The sequence below is a fragment of the Candoia aspera genome, chromosome 16 (assembly GCF_035149785.1).
Source record: "Candoia aspera isolate rCanAsp1 chromosome 16, rCanAsp1.hap2, whole genome shotgun sequence".
NCBI classification, from domain to species: Eukaryota; Metazoa; Chordata; class Lepidosauria; order Squamata; family Boidae; genus Candoia; species Candoia aspera.
Window position 1 is genome coordinate 10,169,878 of NC_086168.1, and position 24,262 is coordinate 10,194,139.

The following is a 24,262-nucleotide window of genomic DNA, read 5'->3' on the forward strand; positions in this document are numbered from 1 at the left end:
CTTAGCAGTAGAATCAAATCATCGCTCATGGAATGGCTGGAGTAGCAAAGACACTTGATGTTCACACTTCCTGTGGATGATTCCAGTGGTCTGGCACAGAAACCTGGAAAATGTCTGGTCCCTGCTTTCCAGCAATGCAATGGGCCAACCGCAGCACATGCCCAAGAATGATCCTGCCACAATGGTTGCATTTTTGACTTGGGGGCACTCACCTTGGGACCTTGGGGTCCTGCTTCACCCGCTGTGCCATCAAGACCTCGAGCGCCCTTGAGGGGTAGGAAAAACACCCATGACACAGACATAAGCATACCCTTCACATGCCAGAAAGAAAAAGGAACAAAGGAAGTCTAACAACAGGTAGTTGCTAGAAATCTAATCCAGGTTGTTAACTGGCTATGAGATGCTGATGCTGATTACTACTACTATCACCATCAACATCTGGCTGCCATGCAATGACCGTTCAATATCACCAAAGGGAAGAAGGGAGATTTTCACCTTTTTTTCCATTTTGAATGGGTCTACCATGCTGCAACATTTTATAGGTATATTAAGCCCACCAGAACCTTAACCCACCTATTTTATATTGGCAACCTCCTTTTACTGGCAGTCTGAATTGGGGAGCACTTGCAGCCCCTTTTTTCCTTCTACGTATTCCTTTAATATTCCACTTCTATCCTGCATTTCCCTCTTGAAAGCTGAAGGCTCCCTCTTGTCTACGTGAGCTGCATTAGGTACAGAGAAAGCAGCCCAGAATCCCCCATGGGCATCCTGGTCAAGAGGGCCTTTGAATCCAGTCCCCCAGGAGTCCAAAAGTTCAGTCACAACATTATCCAGAGTAAAGGAAATGAGCTATATCAGCCCTTATGGGTTCTAAGAGCAGAATGTCTTCTCCCTCAGCAAGTTCCTGCAGCGTCTTCTTCCCAGATGGCCCCTTTCATGGAAGGAGGCTTCTCAGCCAGCGTTTAGAACCTGGCAAACTATTAATGTAGAGACTGGCCTGCAGGGAAGGAGGAGACAGAACCAGGTTTCCTAGACAGGGCTCAAGTTCGGAGCCAGAAAATGATCTGAACATCAGCGTTTGACCAAATTTGCTGAAGGGTGGGAGAGAGAGAAAGGGAGAGTGCGGAGCAGCAGAGGGATGGTTTAGGACATGGGAGAAGAGCACCAGCTTGCTAAAACAAGCAAAACCCTGACTTGCAGCTCCATTTTGGCAATCAGAAACCTACTGCCTGTCATCTCATCATTTCCTCTTGGTTTCCTCCTGGGATTATTCATCCACTCGCTGGCAGCTGGAGTCAAGAACTCAGCAGCAGCAATGCCAAATAATTAAATAACTGAAGAGCAAAATCTCCTTTAACGCTGGGAAGGGTTGAAGGAATAGAAGAAGAGATGAGCCAGAGCAAGGTGGATGGATTGGATTACAGGCAGTCCTCGCTTAACGACCACAATTGGGACCAGAATTGTGGTTGCTAAGTGAAGTGCTCATGAAGCGAACCTGACCCAATTTTACAATCTTTTATGCAGCAGGCGTTAAGCGAATCACTGCAGGCATTAAGCACATCATGCAGTTCCCCATTGATTTTATTTATTTATTTATCTAATTTATCCCCGCCCATCTCCTCCCATTGGGGGACTCTGGGCTGTTTACAACAATCAATTGTGGTGATTTTGTTCACCAGAAGCTGGCTGGGAAGGTCGATAATGGTGATCACATGACCACGTGATGCTGTGATGGTCGTAGGTGTGAGGACTGGTTTTTCCAGCACTGTCATAAGTCCAAACCATCACTAAACAAATAGTTGTTAAGTGAGGACTACCTGTACAGCATGGATGGGTACACCATTAGAAGGCCAGAAGGGCCAGGCTGGGGACAGATCCTCCTGGAGAAGTTCTATCTGTGTGGTCACTAAGAGACGACACTAACTTGATGGCATGTGATTGATCAATCAGCAATCAATCAATCAATCCACAACAGGAAATGGAGGCCTTGCAGTTGAAGTGGACTACAGCTCTTTCTGGCAAAAAGCCGCCACACCAAATGGTTTCTTCACACTGTCTTCTGTCTGCTCAACGGTTCGAAAAGCACAACTTAAAAGAAGTTCTCCAGGGTGGGGTGATGTATGTGAGTTCCATGAGTGTCTTCAGCCCATCTGACTTTTGTCAGTTTGACAGAGTTCTTATCCTGCCAGCAGAGCAACCCAGGTTTCTATCCAGCAAAGGAACTGATCCTGCAATGACTGGGTAACATTTTCCAAGCACATGGATTTAATTGCGCTGAGACTACAATACATAAGCAAAGAACCCATGTTGAACAATGCACAATCTTTCGCGTGTGTTGGGAATTAATTTGGGGGATTAAAATCCATGCACCCAAAAAAAAAATCAAGGGCTCATTACAAATGACAACTTGCAAAGGACTGAACAACAAACATCCCTCCATGGTGCAAACACACAAGAAATAGGATGCAGGCTAAATGAGAACCAAGTTCCATTTTTGACCCAGGAGGAAGAGTGATCTAAAAAGTCTGTTTTTAGTTTGGGTTGGGTTTTTTTCCCCCAGAAGTTGACATGGAGCCTTTTCCATCCCAACACTATAATTGCTAAATTTGAGACCCTCATAAATCACAACAGTGCTTCTGAATCAGAACCAGATTAGTCATCCTTTTGCCTTCTAAAATTGAAAAGACTACGAAAGAGCGCAACGTGGGATCAACGGCAACAACAGCAGCAAGAAAAGAAACAAGAGGAACGTCTTTCCATTCTGACTTGAATTATGTTTTTGGATGCAAGATCAGACACAGAGGGCAGGCAGAGAGCGACAGGATCTAAAATTATAGCTGGAGGCTTATTTCCTCAGAAACTTAACAAAACCAAAAAGAAGGGGGGGGGAAGAGGAATGTCAATAAAATTAAGGACTTGTTCTCATGAGATAATTACACAAAGGGTGGGTCAAAGAGAGCCATTTGGGTGCCCGTTGGAAAAGACTTATGCAATTCTTTTCCGAGTGACAGGAAAATATAAATTCAAGAACAGAATAGGCTGGAACTATCTCAGGTTGGCTGGTTCCAGCCAGCCTCCTGCCATCTTAATTACCCACAAGGCACAGACAGACGTCGCTCTCTTAGGGGAATTGTAGGAAATGTATAGGGTGACTTAAAAAGAGGATACCTTTAAATTTTCCCTAATGCCCCAAGTTGGGGGATGCTCTGCAGGGAATGCTGTTTCTGAAAAGGGCAAGTGACTGGCCAAAGCCACAAGTTCAGCTGTTCTCCACTGACGTGGAAACCCATACATAACCCTTCAGGGTCCGTGGGAAATCCAGCAATCCAAGAAAATCATTTTTGGGAACCATGGCAGAATCTATACAGAGATGGGAAAGGCAATGTTGCACAATGTCCTGGCAAAGATTTAGAAAGGATTTCAAGAAGGACTGCAAAAAACCATTGTCTGAAAGCCTAGAGGACAATGCCAGTCAGGATCAACTATATTAGTCCGAATCAGGAATGGGCAGGGTTTCATCCGTTGTTTCTTCTTCTTCTTCCTCTTCCTCTTCCTCTTCCTCTTCTTCTTCATTTCAGCAGCAACCAAGAGCATTCCTACCTCTAAAGTGAGTGAAATCGATGGGTCTTTTCCCCGATCGATGAATGCATTCGTTCGTTATATTTAATCTAAACAAAGCCTTAACCCAGTATTATTTTTTTCCATCACCCCTCTCCAAAAATGGCAGACAATATTTTGATGAGGCACAAGGAAGCATTCGTTGATGCTTAAGGGGTCTCATAAGCAGGAGACCCAAGTTCTTGAAAAAAAATGCACTCGGATCACAAATGCAGGTGGAATTAGAGCCAACATGGAGCCGTTCAGAGGCAAGGAAGGGCCAGCCTGCTCAGAGGATCTCGTTTTGAAAATCCCAGGGTATTCAAAAGTGGGAAAGAAGACAGCAGTTTCCAACAGGGAGTTGGGATGATGGGGGAAGACTTCCAATTCTTTCCTTCAAAATAATAGTGATTAATTGAAGCATATGGAAAGACTGTGGTGTATGGAGTTTGGCCTTCAGTGCGTCGTCTGGCCTCAATTGATAAATGCAGAGCAATTCCCAAAGGTCTTTGCTGAATTGTGGGGGGGTCTCCAGAAACCTTGGTCTGCTGTAGACTAAAGCAGAGTTGATGATCCAAAAAGCCAAAATGCCGTGCTTGTTTAGAATCCAGCCTGTTACCCCACACCAAGGCAGACACCCGCTGGGTCTTATTTCTACCTTATTAAAACCAATTTTCCAAAACTTTTGGGGTGAGGGCAGCTGGGAAACATTGCCACCGGCGCCATGCCTCGGCCCTGGACCGCTTCGTCCCAGCTCCATGGGAAGGGAAGCCAAGCACAGGAGCTGTACACAGTTGGGAACGTTTGGCAGAGAAGTTGCCGGAAAAAAACACAGTTGCAGAAAAGTTGCTGCTGGAAATACAGACTTGGCTCTGGGGGGGAAGAGTTATTAAAAAGGAAGGGAACAGAGCGAGCAAACAGGAGCCAAAGAGAGGCTTCCTTCTGGCTCCACTACCTCTTTGTGGTGAAAAATACTCAAGTTTTAAACGTCATTGAACAGAGATGATTCTTGGCCCGGGTGGATTTGCGGCAGAATATTTTTTCCATGAATCCCTGCTCCACAGATCTGGGTTCCTCTCTGTCATTCATTCCTCCAACGTAGTTCTTCCAGATGCTGGGAATATGAGGGGAAAGCCCCTGACTACATCATGATGCTCAATGCTCTGATGGTAGGGGGAATAAACTGGGCATCTCCCTTTTCTAAAAAAAATAATCAAGAACCAAGGCAACCGGCTGTGCACAAGACCTCCCAGGGCCGCAACTTGGTTCTGTGTCACCCGGGGCAAACATGGATTCCGCGCCCATTTTGGCACCTCACCTGTCCTCACTCATGACACCACCAGCACCCATTTTAGCGCCCCCCCCCCCAGCATGGCGCCCGGGGCACATGCCCTGCTTGCCCCCCACCCCAGTTGCGGCCCTGAGACCTCCCACCAATCAATAACTTTATTTATATACAGTATATATTTATATGTATGTCTGTATGTATGTGTGTGTGTGTGTGTATTCTATAGTTTTATGTCTTTTATCTATGTTCCATTGTAAACCGCCCAGAGTCCCTTTTCCGGGGAGATGGGCGGTGATAAATTTGATTAATAAATAAATAAACTTGTTCAGTTTCTGATTGGCAACTGCAAAATCTCAGCCAACCGGCTGTGCGGAAAGCGTGTTTTAAGGCCCTCCCATGGTTATTTCCCTCTGTTCCAACCAACCCTCCTTCTTTAACAGTTCCAGCTTTGGGTTTAATGGAATACGGGGCCTCGTACCAGCAGGGTGAAGTTCAAACTGGGTGGGCTTTAACCTCTAGAAGGCCAAAGTGAAACATGGAAGACCAGCACAGAAGCAGCCGGAACATCCAGATTTTTTAAACTTTAATGGCTTTTGCTGTGGATGGTTTGAAGTGGCAGTTGTCACAACTACCCATGAGAATTCTCAAGCTAGAAAAAATAGTTCAAAGAACTAGAACAGAACTAGAACGAATAGTTCAAAGCTACAGAGATGGGTCAACGCCGCGCTGCATTTTTAAATTCTGTTGGGGGTTGTTTCATCAACAGTCCTAGCCATTGGTTCTGTAGCCCCTCAAGCATCAGGAGATTCCAAAATTGGTATCACATCTCTAGTAGAGAAGGCATCAGAAGGGGAGGTTGAGGCTTCCTATGCTGCTGGTAGGGCAGAATGGGTACCTCTTCATGCCTAATTAGGTTTGCAGGCCAGCCTAAATTTAAGCAGTTTTATATCAGGATATTTAAGGGACTGCCTCTTTCCCTTGTAAAAAAGAAAGAAGTCACCAAAACTTTGCTCCATGTCTCACCAGGAATAACAATACAGTGTTGGCCTTATGAGATGATGGTTAACAGTTCCATTTCAAACAGCAAAGGATTGATTCTGCTCGAAATCCTGTAGAAAATATAGTAAATTTCACTTACCCGGCGACCTTTTGGGCCTCTTATTCCTGGAGGGCCACGAACTCCTAGTGGTCCCTTGAAAATGATAAGACAACGTCCTTAACTTGGGACTCACAATCAGGTCTTGTGAGATGGGATTTTTCAGGTGATTTGACTGGGAAGTTCATTCAGAGGTGACCTCTAGTTGGCAAAGTCAAAAGAAACTGAACAAGGCTTTAGGGAAACACATTAGGCATCTTCCTTAATAAACTTTTTTTTAATTGGTGAGATTTTACTTTTATACGGCACGGGGAAACTAATTCACAAGCCATGTTCTCCAAGATTCACTCTATCCTGGACAGAGTTTTATCCCTTTGAATACGATTAGTGGGTATCAAAAACGGAGTGAGAAGACTTTGGGCTGTTGCAAGGAAAAAGGATGTCACTTACTGGTGGGCCAGGGGGCCCAGGTGTGCCAACTTCTCCTGATATTCCAGGATGGCCCTGCAACATCAAAGGATGATCAATGAAAAGGGCCTCCTTTCTTATGCAAATGCAACCAAAATAATCACCTTCACCAAGACAAACACTATGAATTTTCTAGGTAGATGCATTGCACTCAGAACATGCCCAAAGGATCTTTAACATGGAACGCATTGGCTCACTTGGTATAAAATGCAGGCAAATTAAAGGTTCACCCCTGAGCTACAGTTATTTAAAAGAAGCCTTGAGACCATTTCTAAACAGAGACAATTGCTTCCCAATCTGTTACATGGTAAAATTCATACCATGGGGTTGGGGGGCGGGTTGAGAAAAATTGCAAACATTTGGCCTCATTCTCTCTCAAGTGCTAAACTTTGGGTGGTGCAACTTCAGGATGGAAAGTGTTAGCTTGCATCACTGAATTCGCTTTCTCCTTTTGCCCCAGGGCCTTTCCTTGTTTTTCTATGGAGGAGCCCCCACATTTTTCTGACCACCTTATGAGAAAACCAGGCAGTAAGTGGTGGCCATTCATGGTTAATGACCTTAAAATGGCCCACAGAGAAACTTCAAAGCTGGCCTAATCAAAGACAAACAATGTTTTTCTCAGGCTTGCCAAGCTGCTGTGATTGGGAAGGCAGACTGGGAAGGTAGACAGTAGGCGCTTAATTCTGCTCTGGGGAGATGAGTGTGAAGTTATTACAATTTGACTTTAGGTCAAGCAAAGAAAGGCAAAAAAGGAGGAGGGGGAGGAGGGGGAGAAGGGGGAGAAGAAGGAGAAGGAGAAGGAGAAGGAGGGGAGAAGGAGGGGAGAAGGAGTAGGAGAAGGAGAAGGAGAAGAAGGGATGATGTTGATGGAGAAGGAGAAGGAGAAGGAGAAGAAGGGATGATGTTGATGGAGAAGGAGAAGGAGAAGGAGAAGGAGAAGGAGGGGAGAAGGAGGGGAGAAGGAGTAGGAGAAGGAGAAGGAGAAGAAGGGATGATGTTGATAGAGAAGGAGAAGGAGAAGGAGAAGGAGAAGAAGGGATGATGTTGATAGAGAAGGAGAAGGAGAAGGAGAAGGAGGGGAGAAGGAGGGGAGAAGGAGTAGGAGAAGGAGAAGGAGAAGGGATGATGTTGATAGAGAAGGAGAAGGAGAAGGAGAAGGAGAAGGAGAAGGAGAAGGAGAAGGAGAAGGAGAAGGAGAAGAAGGGATGATGTTGATGTTGATGGAGAAGGAGAAGGAGAAGGAGAAGGAGAAGGAGAAGGAGAAGGAGAAGGAGAAGGAGAAGGAGGAGAAGGAGGAGAAGGAGGAGAAGGAGAAGGAGAAGGAGAAGGAGAAGGAGAAGGAGGGGAAAAGTGAGATCACTGAGTAGAACAGAAATGTCATCTAAATAGCAGTGAGAACAGAGTTTCTCAAGGCAAAGGAGGAGCGAGGGAATGCAGACTTACTCCTTACCATCGACCCCTTGATGCCCATTGGTCCCGGTGATCCAACTGTGCCCCGGTCCCCCTAGGAGACAGAATCGTGCACAGAAGCAGAAGTAAACCATCCCATTCACAAAACATGTGCCACGTCATTGCAGAGAAGTCATGCAACTGGGTGACCCACCAGCCCTCAGTGCCACTTGCTTGAAGCAAACTTGGGCCAACTGTGATTTCTCAAGCTTGCCCACCTTATAGGATGGCTGCGAGGACAAAAGCGGAGGAGGTAAACTGTATGCAGTGTGTAAATATTAGGACTGAAATAGCTGAGAAACTTTGCTTGAGGTTGCAAGCAACTCCGGGAAGCAATCAAGTCTTTTCCAAGGATCTCATGGTTGCCCAATGCAGCTGCTAAGGGATCCCAGAAAAAGATGCAGCAGAGGGATGAGGGAAGTTCTGAACAAAAGGTGACCATCAGAACTTGCAAGGGATTACTTTGGGACTTTCTCTGTGTGATAGCCCCCCACAAATCCTGAAGGCTCTTAGTAGAAAGTCTCCTCAACTTAATCCATCTTGCCATCTCTTCGTACCTTCTCCCCGACACTTCCAGGCTCCCCAATTGGACCAATAAAACCTGTCAGACCCTGGAAAGAGAGAGAAAAAGAGCTGAATTTATTTGCCTCAAAGCAGCAGAGAAAGAAGAAGGTATTTCCTTGTTGGCTGAATTAGGACCAGCATCTTCTGCAAACTGCCCAGAATGTCTTCCTGGCTTACAGATTGGGCCTCCCCAGAGCAAGGAGCTGTTCTCTGTTGTAAAACCACACATGGGACTTTGAAGCCTGACACTTCAAAGTGATCCCAACCCAGGAACAAATTACAGACAACCCCGTGATGTGAAGGTCAGAGAGAGAGCTAACATTTAGGACCTTCCCCTGTGACCTTTTCCTCCAGTCTCCTCCCAGCTTAGAGCAAAAGCAAAATGTGGGGGGGAAGAACAACACAATTGGATGGGTTCCAAAACTGTCTTAAGCAGAAAAAGGTGCTTTACTGAGGACCATGTAGACTAGACCTTGGGTGATGCTCTGGTCAAGAAGCTGGAGGCCCTGCTTCAAGGACACAAGAGCCAAGACTGCAATCCAGCCTTGCCATTGCCAAAAATCTAAACCAGGAGGTTTTGGCAGCTGGAAGAGAATCCCAGAGGATTGAGACAATGCTGCCATGCAAGCAGGACAAGTAGAGTCAGGATTTTCAACACCCCACCCCCAATTTTGGAGAGTTTTTTTTTTTAAGCCAACATCACAAGATTCTGCGCAGCTGCTTGCCAAATTTGGCAGGTGCGAACTGAACATGGCACTAGTTAAATACATTGATTACACACTTCCCTTTCTTTTGTTGCTGTATCAGTTTTAGGCTCATTCCCTTTTAACTTTCACAGAGCCCCTCCCCCCCAGCTCTGGATGTTTTCTACTGCTTTGTGCATTCCAGCCCATAGTAGGGCATAAAGGCCTGGCACTTCTACTGCATTTTAACTGTGACCTGGTGGGTAAATGGGATCCGTTGCTTTTATTGTCTTATTTGTACTGGTTTAAGACTGCAGTAAAGATCTATCCATCTATCCATCCATCCATCTTCCATCCATCCATCTATCTTCCATCCTATCTATCTATCTATCTATCTATCTATCTATCTACCTACCTACCTACCTACCTACCTACCTAACTATATCTATCTAAATGTCTGTCTGTCTTTCTATCATCTATCATCTATCATCTCCCCTCTTTTGGGGGAGATGGGTGGTAATTAAATTTGAATAATAAATAAATACATCTATCATCTATCATCTATCATCTATCATCTATTCTATCCATCCACCCATCCATCCGTCCATCCATCCATCCATCCATCCATCCATCCACCCTCCTACCTACCTAGAAGCTAACTTGTATTTTGGTGCTTAGAGCAAACCATCATTCCCTGCCACAGAATAGCAGAAAGTGGTTATCTTGATTGATGGTGAACCTCTATAAAATGGATACCTTGAGCTGCCCTCTCCTGACCTCAGTGGACCAAGGGCCTCTGATGATCTAGACCAGGGGGTTTCAAACTTTTTCAGATCATGGAACCTGTTAGTTAACCTCAAGAAGAAGACGAAAAAGATCTGGAGTCCCTGATCAAGGGGCAAAGCTCTTGCGATAGAAAGCTATTCATGTTTGAACTCCCCCCCACCCCACCCAGATTTCCATGGAACCCCATTCAGTTCTCAAGGAACCTTTCCGCAGTACACAGTCTGAACAGTCCTGCTCTGGAATACAACTCTCCCTATCTATATGGAAATTGCTTCTTGATGCTGATATTTTCCAAATCTCCAGGATAACTAAAAGCAAGCACAGATCCTGCAATGGTGCAGAGTGGGAGAAAAGAAGAGGGAAGATGTTTCCCTGATGGCTGGCACAGGGTTCTTTTTCTAATGGCATAATTGGCGACGAGATGGAAATCTTCCACGGCAATATTTCTAGGCAGAAACGAGCAGAATAAAAATAAGAGAGCCTAATGTTCTTCTGGCCCAGGCCATTGGCAAAGGGTGGTGAAAGGACCGGTTGTGTTTTCTTTCAATCCCACCGGGACCCAGTTTCCTGCTCAGAGTATGTCTGGAGTAGCTAAGGGGAAAAAGAAATAACAGCAACTAATCGGGTCCCTTAATATTCTCACATTCTCAACCTGGGCCAATGGAGTGGAATTTAGCTCCAGGCTGTTCAGCGATGGCAAATCCAAATAGTGAAATTAATATAATGAATAAGTGCTAAAGAAAGGCAGATCATACTGCCTTTCCTACAGAAACTGGGGGGAGTTGGGATCTCTGGTGGATGGAATTAAAAGAACTTCAGCTGAGGCAATGTTTTTCAATTTTCCTAAGGAAATGTGTGGGATTCTCCTGATTTCTCCCCCTTCTAGGAAAAGAAGGCTATTATGCAGGATTTCCCCCAAATGTTTCCCCAGGACAAGGAGGAAGTCACTACCACTTCTTCTGGACATTGTGGAGAATATGAAATGACAAGCAGGCCACCAAACGCCATTGCTTCGACTGTCACTGGTGCCCGCACCCAAAAATCACTTTAAAAAAAAGTTTTAGGGAAAAATGGAGACTATTCGAAGAGTCTTGATCAGCACATGCTGTCTCAATAAATACTCTGGAGAATTTCTCCTCCTCCAGAGGAAAAATAATGCACTGAAATGTCCTCTCAATTTTTCTGCCCACAAGGAGGGGATTTCAAGGGCCCCTTTGGATACCTAGCTCTAGGCTAGACTATAATAATAATAAAAATGTGCAGTCCATAAAAGAGCAATGCCTGCCAAGGAAAGAGCTAGGAAAGAGATTTTCAGGAGGGGTTGTGGGCCTCTTAGCCAACAATTGAGGAGACCAAGATTGGTCTAGCCGAAGCCACCAGTGCTGTCCCGTGTGGTCATTCAGGAATGAGATAAACATATGGAAGCTTTGAGGTCACACCACATTGGTCAGTTTGACGATTTGGGGCGTATTTCAAGGGAGGTGAGTCTGATTCTTCTTCCCGTATTTCCCAGAGCAGTGGGTTCTTCCTACAGAATCTCACCAGGCATTGCAAGGCAGAGAAGTTGCCAAAACTATGCTGGAACAGCAACTAACGTGGAAACTGGCCTGTGGGCCCCACCTGGTATCATCCAGGCACGCTGGCATTCATCCAGGTCCAGAACTATGAAGTGCATTGACAATAATCGTAATGTTTTCTGATATATGAGTCCTTCCATCTGCACATGAACATCTTTGAAAGAGAATTTTCTACCCTTTGGGGAATGGCTGTAACAAAGGAGGGACCGCAAATCCAGAAAGAGGGATGCCAGCAGTGGTCAAAGTTACCTTGGACAAAGGAAGTCCCACTGCTGGCAGGTATCAGTCAGCAAGGACAAAGGTGATCATATAAAAGAAGGACAGAAGTGATGGGGGGTTACCTCTTCGCCAACTTTTCCTGGCCGTCCTCGATTTCCTGGTTCACCCTGCGTGAAACAGAGAACAATCCCAGTACATGCTTATGGCTTGCTCGTGACATAGTCCCTGCAGTTTTGCGATGTGCATATCAACTTCTTAATTTGCCCTCAAAAAAGCCAGAGATGGTCCTGTTCTACAGGTAGAAGACCTGAGGCCATGAATCTTAACTTGTCCAAACTTCTAGTTTGCTCCACTTCATTTCAAGTCAAATTCATCATTCCCAAGACTTGAGGAGAAGTGAATAACCAAGAGCCCTCTAGATATTTGGAACACAAAGCCTATCAGGAGCATGTTCACTGGAATTTATGGGAGCTATGGTTCAAAACATCTGGGGGGCACCAGGTTGTCTACTTCATTAATCCCCCCCCTTTCATTTCCCTTCTTTTTCTTTCTTGCCTTGTCCAACATGATCCTCTTCAAATGTGGAGGTTACAAATCCCAGCAAAACCAGTAAAGGGAGGCCAATGGGTATGGATGATGGGAGATGTAATCCAAGACATCTGGAGAGGGCTGGGTTGGAGAAGGCTCTAAGTTTTGTAAAGAGGTTGGGCAAGGAGCAACCCATATAGGAATGTTTTTAGGTTTGTTTCAAGCTTGTTAATTAACGGATTAACCTCAGATCACGTCCAAATAGACTGTGGGTAGCAGAACAAATAGGAATTGAAGGCGTTCAGTTGTCTTCAGCTGCACAAAAGTTCTTCCCACGGTGGTGACTGGTTTTTTTTCTCAAGGTCTCATCTTCTCCAGACAGGACCATTTGCTTCCACAACACAGATGGGTTTCCTCCATCTTTACTGAATATCTAAACCATGTAACTAATAGTAACTTCTGTAAAAATCTGATGATGGACATGTAGCAGAAGAGCTAATTCCACCAGCTAAGCCTGCATGCAAAAATATCTAAAAAGGAAAACCATAAAGCTGAAACCTATAAGGGTACCCTCTCAGTCTGAAATTTCCTTTGTGGATCTTTTTGGAGTGGGGAAGAGCCTTACAATTTCTCACACAAATACCTCAAGAAGGGGATTTTTTATTTTTAAAATCTACATTTGGCAGTGAAACCCTTAGGCAAAACATGGTTAAAGAAGACAGTTTCACTCCTCGTTTCTGGTCCAAAATCTTTGACCACAGAGCCAAAGCAATGCACAGAAATCAGTTGCTTGATTTAGACATCACAAAGAATGGTGATTGATGTAAACCATGCTTTACATCCTCATGTAAAACCTGGCATGGTTGGCAGCCACCCCCCAGCGACAGATGGATGTGACATCTGAACTGAACAAATGATGAATGGTGGGCAGGCAGTAAAGATCAATTAGGTACAGCCACACAGTGGGTAACATTTGAGAGCCAGGGGCCCAACTTCTTGATTCTCTTGGGATCTGCAAAAGGCCGTGAGATTCCCACAAGGGCTCAGGGTGGAATTGAAAAATGGTTGAATTGTTCCCCAATTGTTGAACTGAAAAACGGTTGAATTGTTCCCCAATTGTTGAACTGAATAATTGTTGCATTTCTCAGCCCTTTTCCAATTTGGGGCTGGGATGGATTGCAAAGGACACTAAATCTTTCTTTGTGAGAGGTAGTTTGCTGCATAAGCCAGGATGGGTTAGATTCAGGCAACGCCAAGCTAGCCACCTTGTGCAATAATGCATCGGGCCATGGAGAAGGAGAAGGCAGTCAGGAGGAAAACATACAAGGGAAGGAAGCTTTGGCTGCAGAATAGCATCCAAGGAGCAAAACATTTGCACACAATATTCTGGCAATGGAGGGGCGGGGGACGGCGGGGGGAAAGGAAGAAGTCTGGGTCAGAAACAGCTGCCTTCTCTCCGATGCTGCATCGCAAAGTTACTCCTGGGCTGTGTGGACATTTGTGGTGTCTCAGCTTCAAAAGTGCATTAAAAAAGAAAAGAAAAGAAAAGAAAAGAAAAGAAAAGAAAAGAAAAGAAAAGAAAAGAAGAAACTTTTGAAAGAATGGCCGGCTGGAGGGAGTGGCAAAACCAATACTGTTTAGTGATACTGCAGCCAATTAGGCCAAAGACAAACAGGGAGGGAAAGAAGAGGCAGTTTCATCTCAAATTCAGAAAAGAGGTGCATTAACATGTGGCATTTCTGAGCTGTTTGTGTGTGGGGGTCGGGGCGTGGGGGGTGGGGAAGGCCCTCTACAGCTTTTAGCAGCTTTTCCAATTGCATAATGTTCCATGAGTTTTCTCCTTTCCTCTCTCTTTCTCTCTCTCTGGAGGGCTGTCCTCTATCAGACAATTAACCAATTTTTGACAGAAAGGAACAAGCAAGGGGGACTGGTTAATAATAAAATTCGCTGTGGTTTGCAAAAGTATGCACATCGTTCTTTCTGCCCCAGCAACCACCGTGAGTCGGAATTTCCAGAGCAAAAAGAAGGGGAGGAAAAAAAGAGTTTCAGAAAAGTGAGCGAAAATACCACTTTTCAGATTCACAGCTTGGGAAAACCAAAACCAGGCGAGTTTTACAACAGGTTTGAATCCCACACCGTTGTATCTCCTTACCTTTAAACCCTCCGGGCCCGGTTTGCCAGGAAACCCCTTTTGTCCCTGAGGACCCTAGAAAGAGAAAAAATGCATGTAGACATCATAGGGAAGGAAACTGTCCTCAAGAGCAGGAAGCTGAACCAGACTTGGGCAAAAGGTGTGGACAAATTCGCTAGACCTGTCCCCAAGTTCTTCTTCCAGAAGGGAACTTGAGATGGGGCTGCAAGGGGGGAACTGGCAAAATTCAAGATGGGGAGCAGCATGGCAGCACAATAGGCAACGCTCCCCTCCAGAAGCACAACCTGCTTTCCCCCTCTTACCTCTTCCCCTGGAGGACCATAGGGGCCCACTGGTCCTTCATCGCCCTGGAAGGGAGGGAGGGAGGGACGGAGGGAGGGAAGAAAGAAAGACACATTTAATACAAAGCTTTTGCCCAGTCAGGAGAAAGAACCCCAGCCGGTGCCTAAGACAATTTTAATCCATTCATGAACAGACTTAATCTGCAAGTGAGTCAGGCAGTGCCTTATTGGAAATTAATCTTTGTAATCTTCTCTAAAATACATTTTTTTAAAAAGATGCACATTGAGGGAGCAGCATCCAAGGTGCTTGCTTCAACCCGGGCCCCGTCCTTTGCTTCCCTAGCCCACCTCTCACCTCTTGGCCAGGCATTCCTCTGGGACCAGGCAAACCCCTCGCGCCAGGCTTTCCCTGAAACGGGGCAGAAGGAGAAAAGGCTCAGCAAAACAGAGAGGCAGACAGACTACGGTGGGCCTACAAAACACGGAACAAAAGGCTCCTGCCAGCATGTGCTGCTGTGGGAGAGCGTCCAACATCAATTCTATTGCAGAAGGGAATGGGGGGAGAACAACAGCACACACACACAAAAAGAAATAGAGAAAGGAACTCCAGTTTTTGGAGGTGTTGCAATCCAAATGAAATCTTAAAGCCGGCATGTGGGCCAGAATTATCCGCAGGGATCTCCTGGGTTTCTCTCTCTCCCTCCCTGCCCTCCCAGTTTCCTTTACCTCTTTTATTGACAGCTGCCAAACCAACCCAAGGCCGTCTCTTTCCAGCACCCCTCACCTTAATACCTTCGGGGCCGTTTTCTCCCGGAAGGCCGATGCTGCCTGGGAAGCCCTGGAGAAAATCAAATGGAGAGGGGAATAAGTGACAAGGCAGAAGTCCAGTGCCAAATCTTGGGAGGGAGAGAGATGGTTTCCTGCAAAGTTTAAGGGGCCCACCAAATGTCTAAGCGTTGATTGTGATTTTGTTTTGGACTTTAATTAGCACCATATTCAACTCTCAGGCCTAAACTGAGCCAGGATAAGTTGGCTCCTAATACGAGGCACAACCTGTTTCCAAGAGGGAATTCGCTCAAGCAGATGTAAGACTGCTGATTGAAGTGTCAAAGGGAGAATGCAGATGTGGGGCATTCAGATTCCTCCTATCGCATTTCCATTCCCATCTTCTCCTGCACCCTAGCAATGGGGACAATTGACCCATTGACCAAATGACCAGCCTGGGACAATCACATTCAGAGCAACAGAGGCACCACACCCAACCATTTCAGGAGCTGTCCAGTTCTGGGTGAACTAAATGGCATAGAACGCATCTTGTGGTCTCCTGTGCTTCATTTGTTACTTACTGTATATAAGATCTTTTGAAGCTCAAATGATCATATTTTGAACAGATTATGTAAAGACCTAGCTCTTTGGAGGAGTCTATAAGGCTGGGAAAGGTAGAAGGAAGGAGAAGAAGCAGATGACCAGCCACAAGGTGGATGGACTCGATTCTTGCAGCAAGAGGTACACTGTTAGAAGATCTGAAGGACCAGGGTCAGGGCAGATTGTCCTGGAGAACATCTATGTGGTGTGTGAGAGTCGTCACTGACTTAATAGCACATAATCAATCAATCAAGGCTTTGATGACTGAATCTGAATAAGGGCCACAATATATAGTATAAGAGAATTCCAATCTCTCCAGGTTCTGTCAAAAGAATTTTCTTCTTATGCATCTCCATTAAGACAGTCTTATTGGTTGTACTGCTGCCATCGGCATTCCCCAGAATTTGCAAAGGACACACAAAGCAGGTCTCTGCTGCATTCAGGGAAATAACCATACAAAACAGAAATCTGGAAAAGCAGAGACGGAACCAGATACGACCTTAATTGTGTTGCCATTGGACTTGGGCTCAACTGCCGTATGAACTGATGGGGAAGGATCCAAAGGGAAAAGATGGTTGCAGGAAAAGGAGGTGCTATGGATTGCAATTTTCTTTGCCCTCCAGCCAAGGATGGGCTTGGGGTCAGAATATGTGGTGTTTTCACCCAGCGTGGTTCTCCATGACTTCTGAGACAGCCACTCTACCACTTTTTTCCTGGGAAAATAAATCAGCAGTCCTGACTGAAGGGGGAAACAAGCTTGGCATGAAGAAGGGAAAGGTGGACGACATACTGCTTAGCCTCAGCAATTTGACATTGGACACCTACCCGTTCTTTCCACCCACAATCCATTCAGCTAAAGAAGCAAAGGGAGACACAGTCCAGTCCAAGGTTAACAAAGAGGAAAGATGACTAAGAGAAGGCAATCCAACCAAAAGCTGTTCCAGGCATTAGGAGAATACCAGAACTCTGATCGAGGATGTGGAGAGTAAGGAAGAACACCATCTTCAGCAATCTTGCAAATTAGACACGCATCTTTCTTTAGTCACTGAAGAGAGACTGGGCCAGGATGGATCACCTCCCTTCTTCTAAAGCTCCAGAAAGGTGCTCAGCTCTTGTTCCTAGTCGTTGGCCTCTTCCCTCCAATGTCAGAGCTTTTCAAACTGTGTTCTGCTGAACCTAGGGCTCCATGAGAAGTGGATGGAGCATGAGACAGTTTGCTCCAGCACAGCCACTTTTCCATCTCTAGAGCTTTGCTTCTTGATCAGGAGCTCCAGGAATTATTCTTTCTCAACTAACAGCTTCCGTGGCTTGAAAATGTTTGAAGCCCCCTTGGACTATGTTCTCACAGCTCACAGCATTTGACCAATGTAATGCTCCATAAATTAGAAAGCTATGAAACCACCGTTTCTAAGTTTGGAGGTCCTTGTATTAGTTATGCAGTTGAGGGCTTCCTTTAGGCCATTGGCTGAATCCAAATTCCAGAGTCTTTAGAGTCATCCTCAATGGCCACCTTCAGATGTCCCAAGGCTATAATCCCCAGCATTTTCATCAAATAATCACTGAGGGATGGATTATGTGCCACCAAGTCATTGTCAAACCTTAGCGACCACATTGATAGATACACTCCAGGATGATCTATCGCTAACCTGGTCTTTCAGGTCTTCCAACAGTGCCAAAAGTTATGCTGGTCAAGAATTTGGGGAGCAGAAATCTCAGTTGCACATTTATTTGCAAAGGAAACTAGAAAGCAACAGAGTACTTTAAATCAGACACCTGTATACACTGGAGTGTGCGATCAATTCAGCAAATGTCCTCTTGTGTTGCACCATTAATAAAAACGTGGTATAGTTAAATCCAGACCACAGGGATTCTTCTTATCTCTAAGTCTGTCACTATCTAGCCAACAAAATAGGAAACCCCCAGATTAACTATATGATCCTAACAGAAAAAAGAATGAACTGGTTCTTCTGTCAGAAGAAAGAGGGATGGTGGCTTTTTTTCTTTCAAAAAAAGTTTTTTATTTAACTTTACCCCAATGGATAACAGTCCTTAGACAGACTGATAGGTAAGCAGAAACAAAGGAAGAGAAAGCAGTAAGACCAAAAGGTGTGCCAAAAGTTATCGCTCATTCATTGCAACTCATTCCAGAATCTCGTCACGAGTTCTTAAAACACTCATTTTGACTAGGACACAAATGGTTTTTGCTGTGCGTAACGGATGGAGACCAACCAATACTTTCTCCCATTTTTCTCCCTCACCTCTCTTGCCAAGTTTGTAGGATGTTACTTTAACCATCATGACAGGGTCCAAGTACTTAAATAGCCCTGGCTTTCCTCTGATGGAATTCAGTATTCACAAAACATTATTCTTAGAAACTGCCATCTGTCGTGTCAGAGTATCTGCCCATCGATCCCAGATATCACCAGATCTCCAGTTTTTCCCACCCCATTGGGAAGGGCTGCCAGGAATTGACCATTTAGGACATTTTAGGCATTTTACCAGTGAGTAAAACACCCTTGACACAACCATATCCAGCACTCTTGGAAAGTCACCACTATGGTCTGGATTTACTGGATTCATCTACTGCATTAAACCACGGTTTTCATCGTATTTTGCCAAAAAGCCACAACTGGCTGGATTTACACAAGTTGCTAAGTCCCGAACTGAAGGAATTACATGCAATCCACATGATGGGAAGGCTTCCAACATTACCACAATTTCCACTTCCTTTTGTCTGGACCCAGATATGCATTATTAGTGCTGAGTCTCTGCGTGGAAGAGTGGAAAGTAAGGGGTTATTGAAAGGGTTTTCTCAGCAAACCAAAATGGGTTCGAAGGACAATTTAGAGTTTTAGAAATGAAGCTTTATTATTATTATTAGTAGTAGTAGTAGTAGTAGTATTTAGAGTCCTCATAGATAGAAGAGAAGGGTGGTAAAGAAGAAGTGTTTCACTTTCGAGAGGAAGCATGCTACTTTTGGTACAGTTGGAATGGCTCCTTCTGATAAAGGAATGGCATATTCTGAGTCTGGAATATTTCAGCCTTGAAATAGTTTGCACACCTCTAAATAATACGGGTCTTCAAAGGAGGAAGCCAAGTTGGGGCCAGAACTTACCTCTGGGCCAGGTGGCCCTGGAATTCCGACTGGACCTTTGTCACCAACCCTTCCCTGCAGAAAACAAACACATGTGTGAGGCTGACTTAATCCAGCCTAGGGAGGGAATATGGAAGATAACATCCTCCAGATGTGGCTAACCATCTCCTAGCTCCCCTCTCCATTGGCCATGTTGGTTCATTCGTTCGTTCATTCATTCATTCGATTTCTATCTTGTATTTTCTCCAGAAAGTCAATGCAACCTACCCAGCACTCCCTACTCAGTTTTCTCCACCATAACACCTCTGTGGGATTGAGAGAATGACTAGCTCAGTATCACCATATGAGCTTTGGTGGGTATCAATGGACTTGAACATGGACCGTCCCAGTCCTAATCTATCATCTTAATTGCTACATCAAGAAGATCCAAAGACGTTTTGCTTATAACAAAGCAATCATGGATAACAGCCAGAATCTATTTCAGTTTTTCCCAGACACATTGCACCTTCTTTGTTAATTAACCTGAATGCATTTATACCCTCACTTTTCCTCCATGGAATTGACCAAGATCTCCAATTCTTCTCTACTTACTTGTTTTTCATTCTCACAACAATCCTATGGGGCAATCTTACGTTTACCCCAGTAATGTTGTGTCCAAGTGGGAATTTGAACCCTGACCTCACCAGATCTTCCAACCAATGTGGTCCTCCAAATACTCATGAATCATTTTTATGGAGATTCAAGGGGACAATTGATTTTTAAAAGTGGGAAAGGTCTTCCCCAGGACGTCCTGCTTCTGTGTTGAATTACAACTTCCTTCACCTTTGGCTGTGCTGATGGTTGATAGGAGTTGCATCCAAGTAAGATCTGAAGGACCTCAGCTTTCTCCTCCTTGCTCTAACCAATACAATGTGGAACTCAGCAATTACTTACCATTGGGCCTGGCTTTCCTCGTAATCCTTGTATCCCAGGCAATCCTTGGCTACCCTGAAATAGGGAGCAGAAAAATTCAGAATCGGTAAAGCCATCTAGAGGACCAAATGCAAGAAATTGCCTTGGATCCAATACACTTTTAGTGCATGAGCCAGACATGACATTATCTAGCCAAACGTCACTTCCGTGGAGTTATGTGCTGAGGATGGTTGGCACCCAGCAACTACAGTACAAGTTCTGCCTGGTAGCAGATTATGGGAAAGGTATTTCTTGGCCCTGGAGAATTACTAGCATGTGCAGTTTCCTCTATTTCAAAATAAATGAAGTGAAGGTTGGTGAAGGTAAGTAATGGCAGAAGAACAAGTGCAACTATTAAGGTGGCCCTTCTCCTAGCTGCATGAAGGGAGCTCCCATGGTCAAATGCTCCTTTCTTCAAAATAAATAAATAAAAATACCTATACCCTCCAGAAGCTGCCACATCAGGGAGTAGAGTCAACTACAATCTCTAAGAATGGGGCCTCAAGCATGGTCACCAAGGGGCTTCGTTTGCTCTCCAATTTCATAAATCTTAAACTTTGCAAACAGGAACAAATAAAGATCTAGGAAGAAAACCCACCAAGAACAAACCAGACATTTTGACCAAAAATGAAGGAGCCATGTCAGAACCTTAGACTCCTTGTCTTGGATTCTGGCCATGTTTGCAAGGACACAAAAATTGGCACTGTGGATTCCTACTATTTTGTGAGGAGAAGCGCCATGAAACTGGATAATGTTGGTTTAACACTATTCAAAATCAAAATGGGCAAAATGTGATCATCCTCTGCTCTACCCCCTGTAGCCTTCAGTCTCCTTCCCAAGAATCTTCCATGTATCCCTTTCCATCAGATGATTGCTCACTCCAAGTTCAATTGTTCCACATCTGCCTTGGCCATCTGGTAGGCTGCCAAATTGCACTTTCTGCATTGTTTGGACAATGATCTGCCACAGCAATCTCACAAGTCTCGCTTTCCCACCACTCTTTATCCACACTTTATCCACTCAAAACAAAATCAAGACATCATCTGAAAAATGTAGACAGGCCCTCCATAGATACGCAGGGTGGAAAGGGAGAGAGAGGAGGGAAAATCATCAGGTTTACCTTGTCCCCTTGGAAACCAACTTCTCCAGGAATGCCTGCCACGCCTTCCTCACCCTGGATGTACATCATCAAAGAAAGTTACAACAGGTGTCACACCAAGAACACAACACATGCCCAGGGCCCAAGAGGGATTTTAGGGTACAAGGAAGTGGGTCTTTTTCAGGTTGTTTCCCAGCCAGGATTGGTGGCAAAAAAAAAAGGATTAGAACATGACCAGGAAGGATAGTTGATGGATCAGGTGTGTTTTTTCAGAATCTGTGGACTTTAGATTATTGCACAACAAATATAATTAATCTTATACAAATAAATGAAGGTGGAGGAGTAACTAGCTGGAAAGAATGGGGCATGTGAAGTCATTAATTCTCAAAAATACACACCATGAAAGGAAATAGCTGCAATTTTGGCAGAATTTATCAGAACTTCTAGGCCACCGCAAACCTGGTGTGCAAAGGAGCTGAGAAGTTTAATGTCCTTTTGAAGCACCCCAACTAATGAAAACAGGACTGAGGTCTTACACCTCTGTTTAAAGCAGCTGAAGCAAGGCCACCTCAAGAGTTAGCTCAACCAAAGACCATCTGTTCCCCCCCACCCAGTTGGCTTCAAAGCCATGGTTTCCTTTGACCATGGTTGATAGAATAATCCTAAAGGGTGGGTTTCAACTCCATGTTAAACCATAAAGCACAGTTGACGAACCAGAAGGGCTAGGTTGTCAAAATAACTGCTTGAGCCATGATTTGTAAACGATGATTTATGGATTAGTGTTATGCCAGTCAATATGGATATTCATTAAATCATGGTTTAAAATATTGTACACCACCATCACTGTTGTTGCTGTTGTTATTTCCAAGAGTGGTATTGCACTGAAAACATTATCTTCCCCCTTCCCTTCAACTAACTCATACCCAAACAAATGTGGGCATCAAAGGGGTGCATCTCCTGTATAAGGGCCACTGACTTGGATGGGCATCATGCGCTAGGAAAAATGCCTAAAGATGTCACATCTCCAGAGCTCATCACCAAAGGAAAGCTCTGGTGTGCTCCAAGGCAAGGAGAGAGACTGGCACCATGGGATTCCTTCAACAGCATTCCTCCTCCTCCCCCCCCCCCTCCTCCTCCTCCTATTTTGCAAGTCAGCAAGAAGCAGCAGATAGAATATGTTACAGTCCAGCAAAAGCCTTTTCATCTGATTTGAGTTAGTATTTCAGGATGGGTTGAGTCCTTGGCAACAGAGCAGGACCTGGATTGCCATGCCTTGCTCCATCTGAAGCAGGACGGGGGGCTTCAGATGCCACCAGGGCTGACTCCCTTCTTGCAGGGGGAGGAAGAAATGCCAACCCCAATTGTCCCAGAACAAGGGGGATTCCAGAAGACCCTCCTGCCTTCATGTATCCTGAGACACCTGAGCTTTCTCAAGCCCAGAGGTTTACACCCTGGTGGCCACCACATGGTTTGCACTTCAGTTCCCACCAGCCACAACCACAGAAGCCACTTAACCAAGTTGGTGCATCTTAGCTGTAGAGGTAAACCCCAGGTTTCTCCCCAAACTTATGTCCCCCCCCCTTTTTTTTTTTGCCACCAACAGCTACTGAACAACCAAGAGCATATTAGTTGTAGAAAATGTGCAGATCCATGCTGTAGCTCTGGAAAGAAAGAGGGGACGATTTAGGGAAGGGGAGGGGAGGGGAGGGAACAGAGCAGGAGTATATGACGGCAACAAGATTTTGCGTGCAAAGAAATCACAACAAACAATAAGGGAATATTCAGATCACCTTATCACCTTTCAGTCCATGTTCTCCTGGATTTCCCATCAACCCCTGATTAAAAAAAAAAGAGAAAGAATCTCATATAACCTTCCCTCCAGTTGTCAAGATCTCTAGCAGCCCTTCCCTGGAGGGGAAAGGTGAGCAAATCTACAACAGAATCCAAGCAGAAATGTTGCTTGGGCTTCACCTAAGCGTGGGGGAAATTCAGATCCAACCCACTGGCCAAGGACACAACCGGAATTAAAGCTGGTCAGCTGGACTTCAAAAATGTGGACTTGGAACTGAATGGGCTCTTCTTGGCTGAACGTAGCACTGGATTTCCCTTGCTATTCTGCTTCATGTTATTGCTCCTGTTGTTTTTGTGGTTCAGACTGCTGAGTTTCCTCCAGAGCAGATCTGGAGTCAGCTGGGAAAAAGGACTTCTGCTCACCTTGAGTCCTTTGGGTCCTGGGAAGCCCATTTCTCCAAGAACACCTATATCACCCTGGCGAGAGAGAGGAGATTTAAGCTGGAGGACAGACAGAAACACCTTCTGGTGCCTTCAAGTGCTACTCCTTCCAATTTTTCTAGGTGAGATCTTTTTGAGGTGGAACTGCCCAATAACAAATCTAGGTTATTCCATGCTGCAAAGCAATGGCCCTCCTGGGGATCTGCATTGTATGAACAGCACTGCAAAGTTCCCAGAGTTCAATACCAAAGCAATCTCTTTCTTGCTTTTCCCACACATGCACACTTGCACACACAGACTGGAGCAAGTTAACTCTGCGTCTTCAGATTGCCTCCAGCTTGGGATGAATAAACAGGATACTCTCACACGGGGAGGTCACGTGGGTGAAGGTGTTGTGTGTACACTGAGTTGCAGCCTTCCAAAGAACAGACCCTTTCTTCATGCAATTTTCACAGAGGCCTCCTTGCAAGAAAGAGTCCGCTTCACGAAGCTGGCCGGGATAAATTAGCCAGAATAGAGCTGGCTGTTTCAGGTTACAGCACGTGGTCTGATCAAACAATACTGAATGCCCACATGGAAAGATATAACTCAAACCACAGCCAGTGGGATATTCAGATTCAAGAGGAGGAAATGGGGGAACTCATCCGGTGGGGTATTGCAGTGAATGTCTAAATATTTTTCAGGAAGAGAGGGGGCACACTCTGAAGACGTTCAGATTACCCATGGCTGTCGGATGCAAAAAGGCACGGACATAAGTTCAGACAATTTCATTTTGGGAAGAGTGATGTAGTTGAGCTCAGAATAGATAGCACAGGGCTTCAAGAAGGGCAGAA

The 24,262-nt window shown here is 45.0% G+C and overlaps 1 protein-coding gene across 1 annotated transcript in view; it reads right to left on the bottom strand.

The window, feature by feature from the left end:
• Positions 1–24,262, bottom strand: part of COL27A1 (collagen type XXVII alpha 1 chain) — a 110,096-nt gene that overhangs the window by 35,534 nt on the left and 50,300 nt on the right. The window contains exons 15-29 of the mRNA XM_063316305.1: positions 23,412–23,465; positions 22,988–23,032; positions 21,219–21,272; positions 20,081–20,134; positions 19,169–19,222; positions 15,473–15,526; positions 15,044–15,097; positions 14,710–14,754; positions 14,408–14,461; positions 11,850–11,894; positions 8,456–8,509; positions 7,900–7,953; positions 6,432–6,485; positions 6,024–6,077; positions 213–266 (exon numbers count right to left, since the gene is read on the bottom strand). Of these exons, the coding sequence (XP_063172375.1) occupies positions 213–266; positions 6,024–6,077; positions 6,432–6,485; positions 7,900–7,953; positions 8,456–8,509; positions 11,850–11,894; positions 14,408–14,461; positions 14,710–14,754; positions 15,044–15,097; positions 15,473–15,526; positions 19,169–19,222; positions 20,081–20,134; positions 21,219–21,272; positions 22,988–23,032; positions 23,412–23,465 (783 nt within the window). The remainder of the gene's footprint in view (positions 1–212; positions 267–6,023; positions 6,078–6,431; positions 6,486–7,899; positions 7,954–8,455; positions 8,510–11,849; positions 11,895–14,407; positions 14,462–14,709; positions 14,755–15,043; positions 15,098–15,472; positions 15,527–19,168; positions 19,223–20,080; positions 20,135–21,218; positions 21,273–22,987; positions 23,033–23,411; positions 23,466–24,262) is intronic.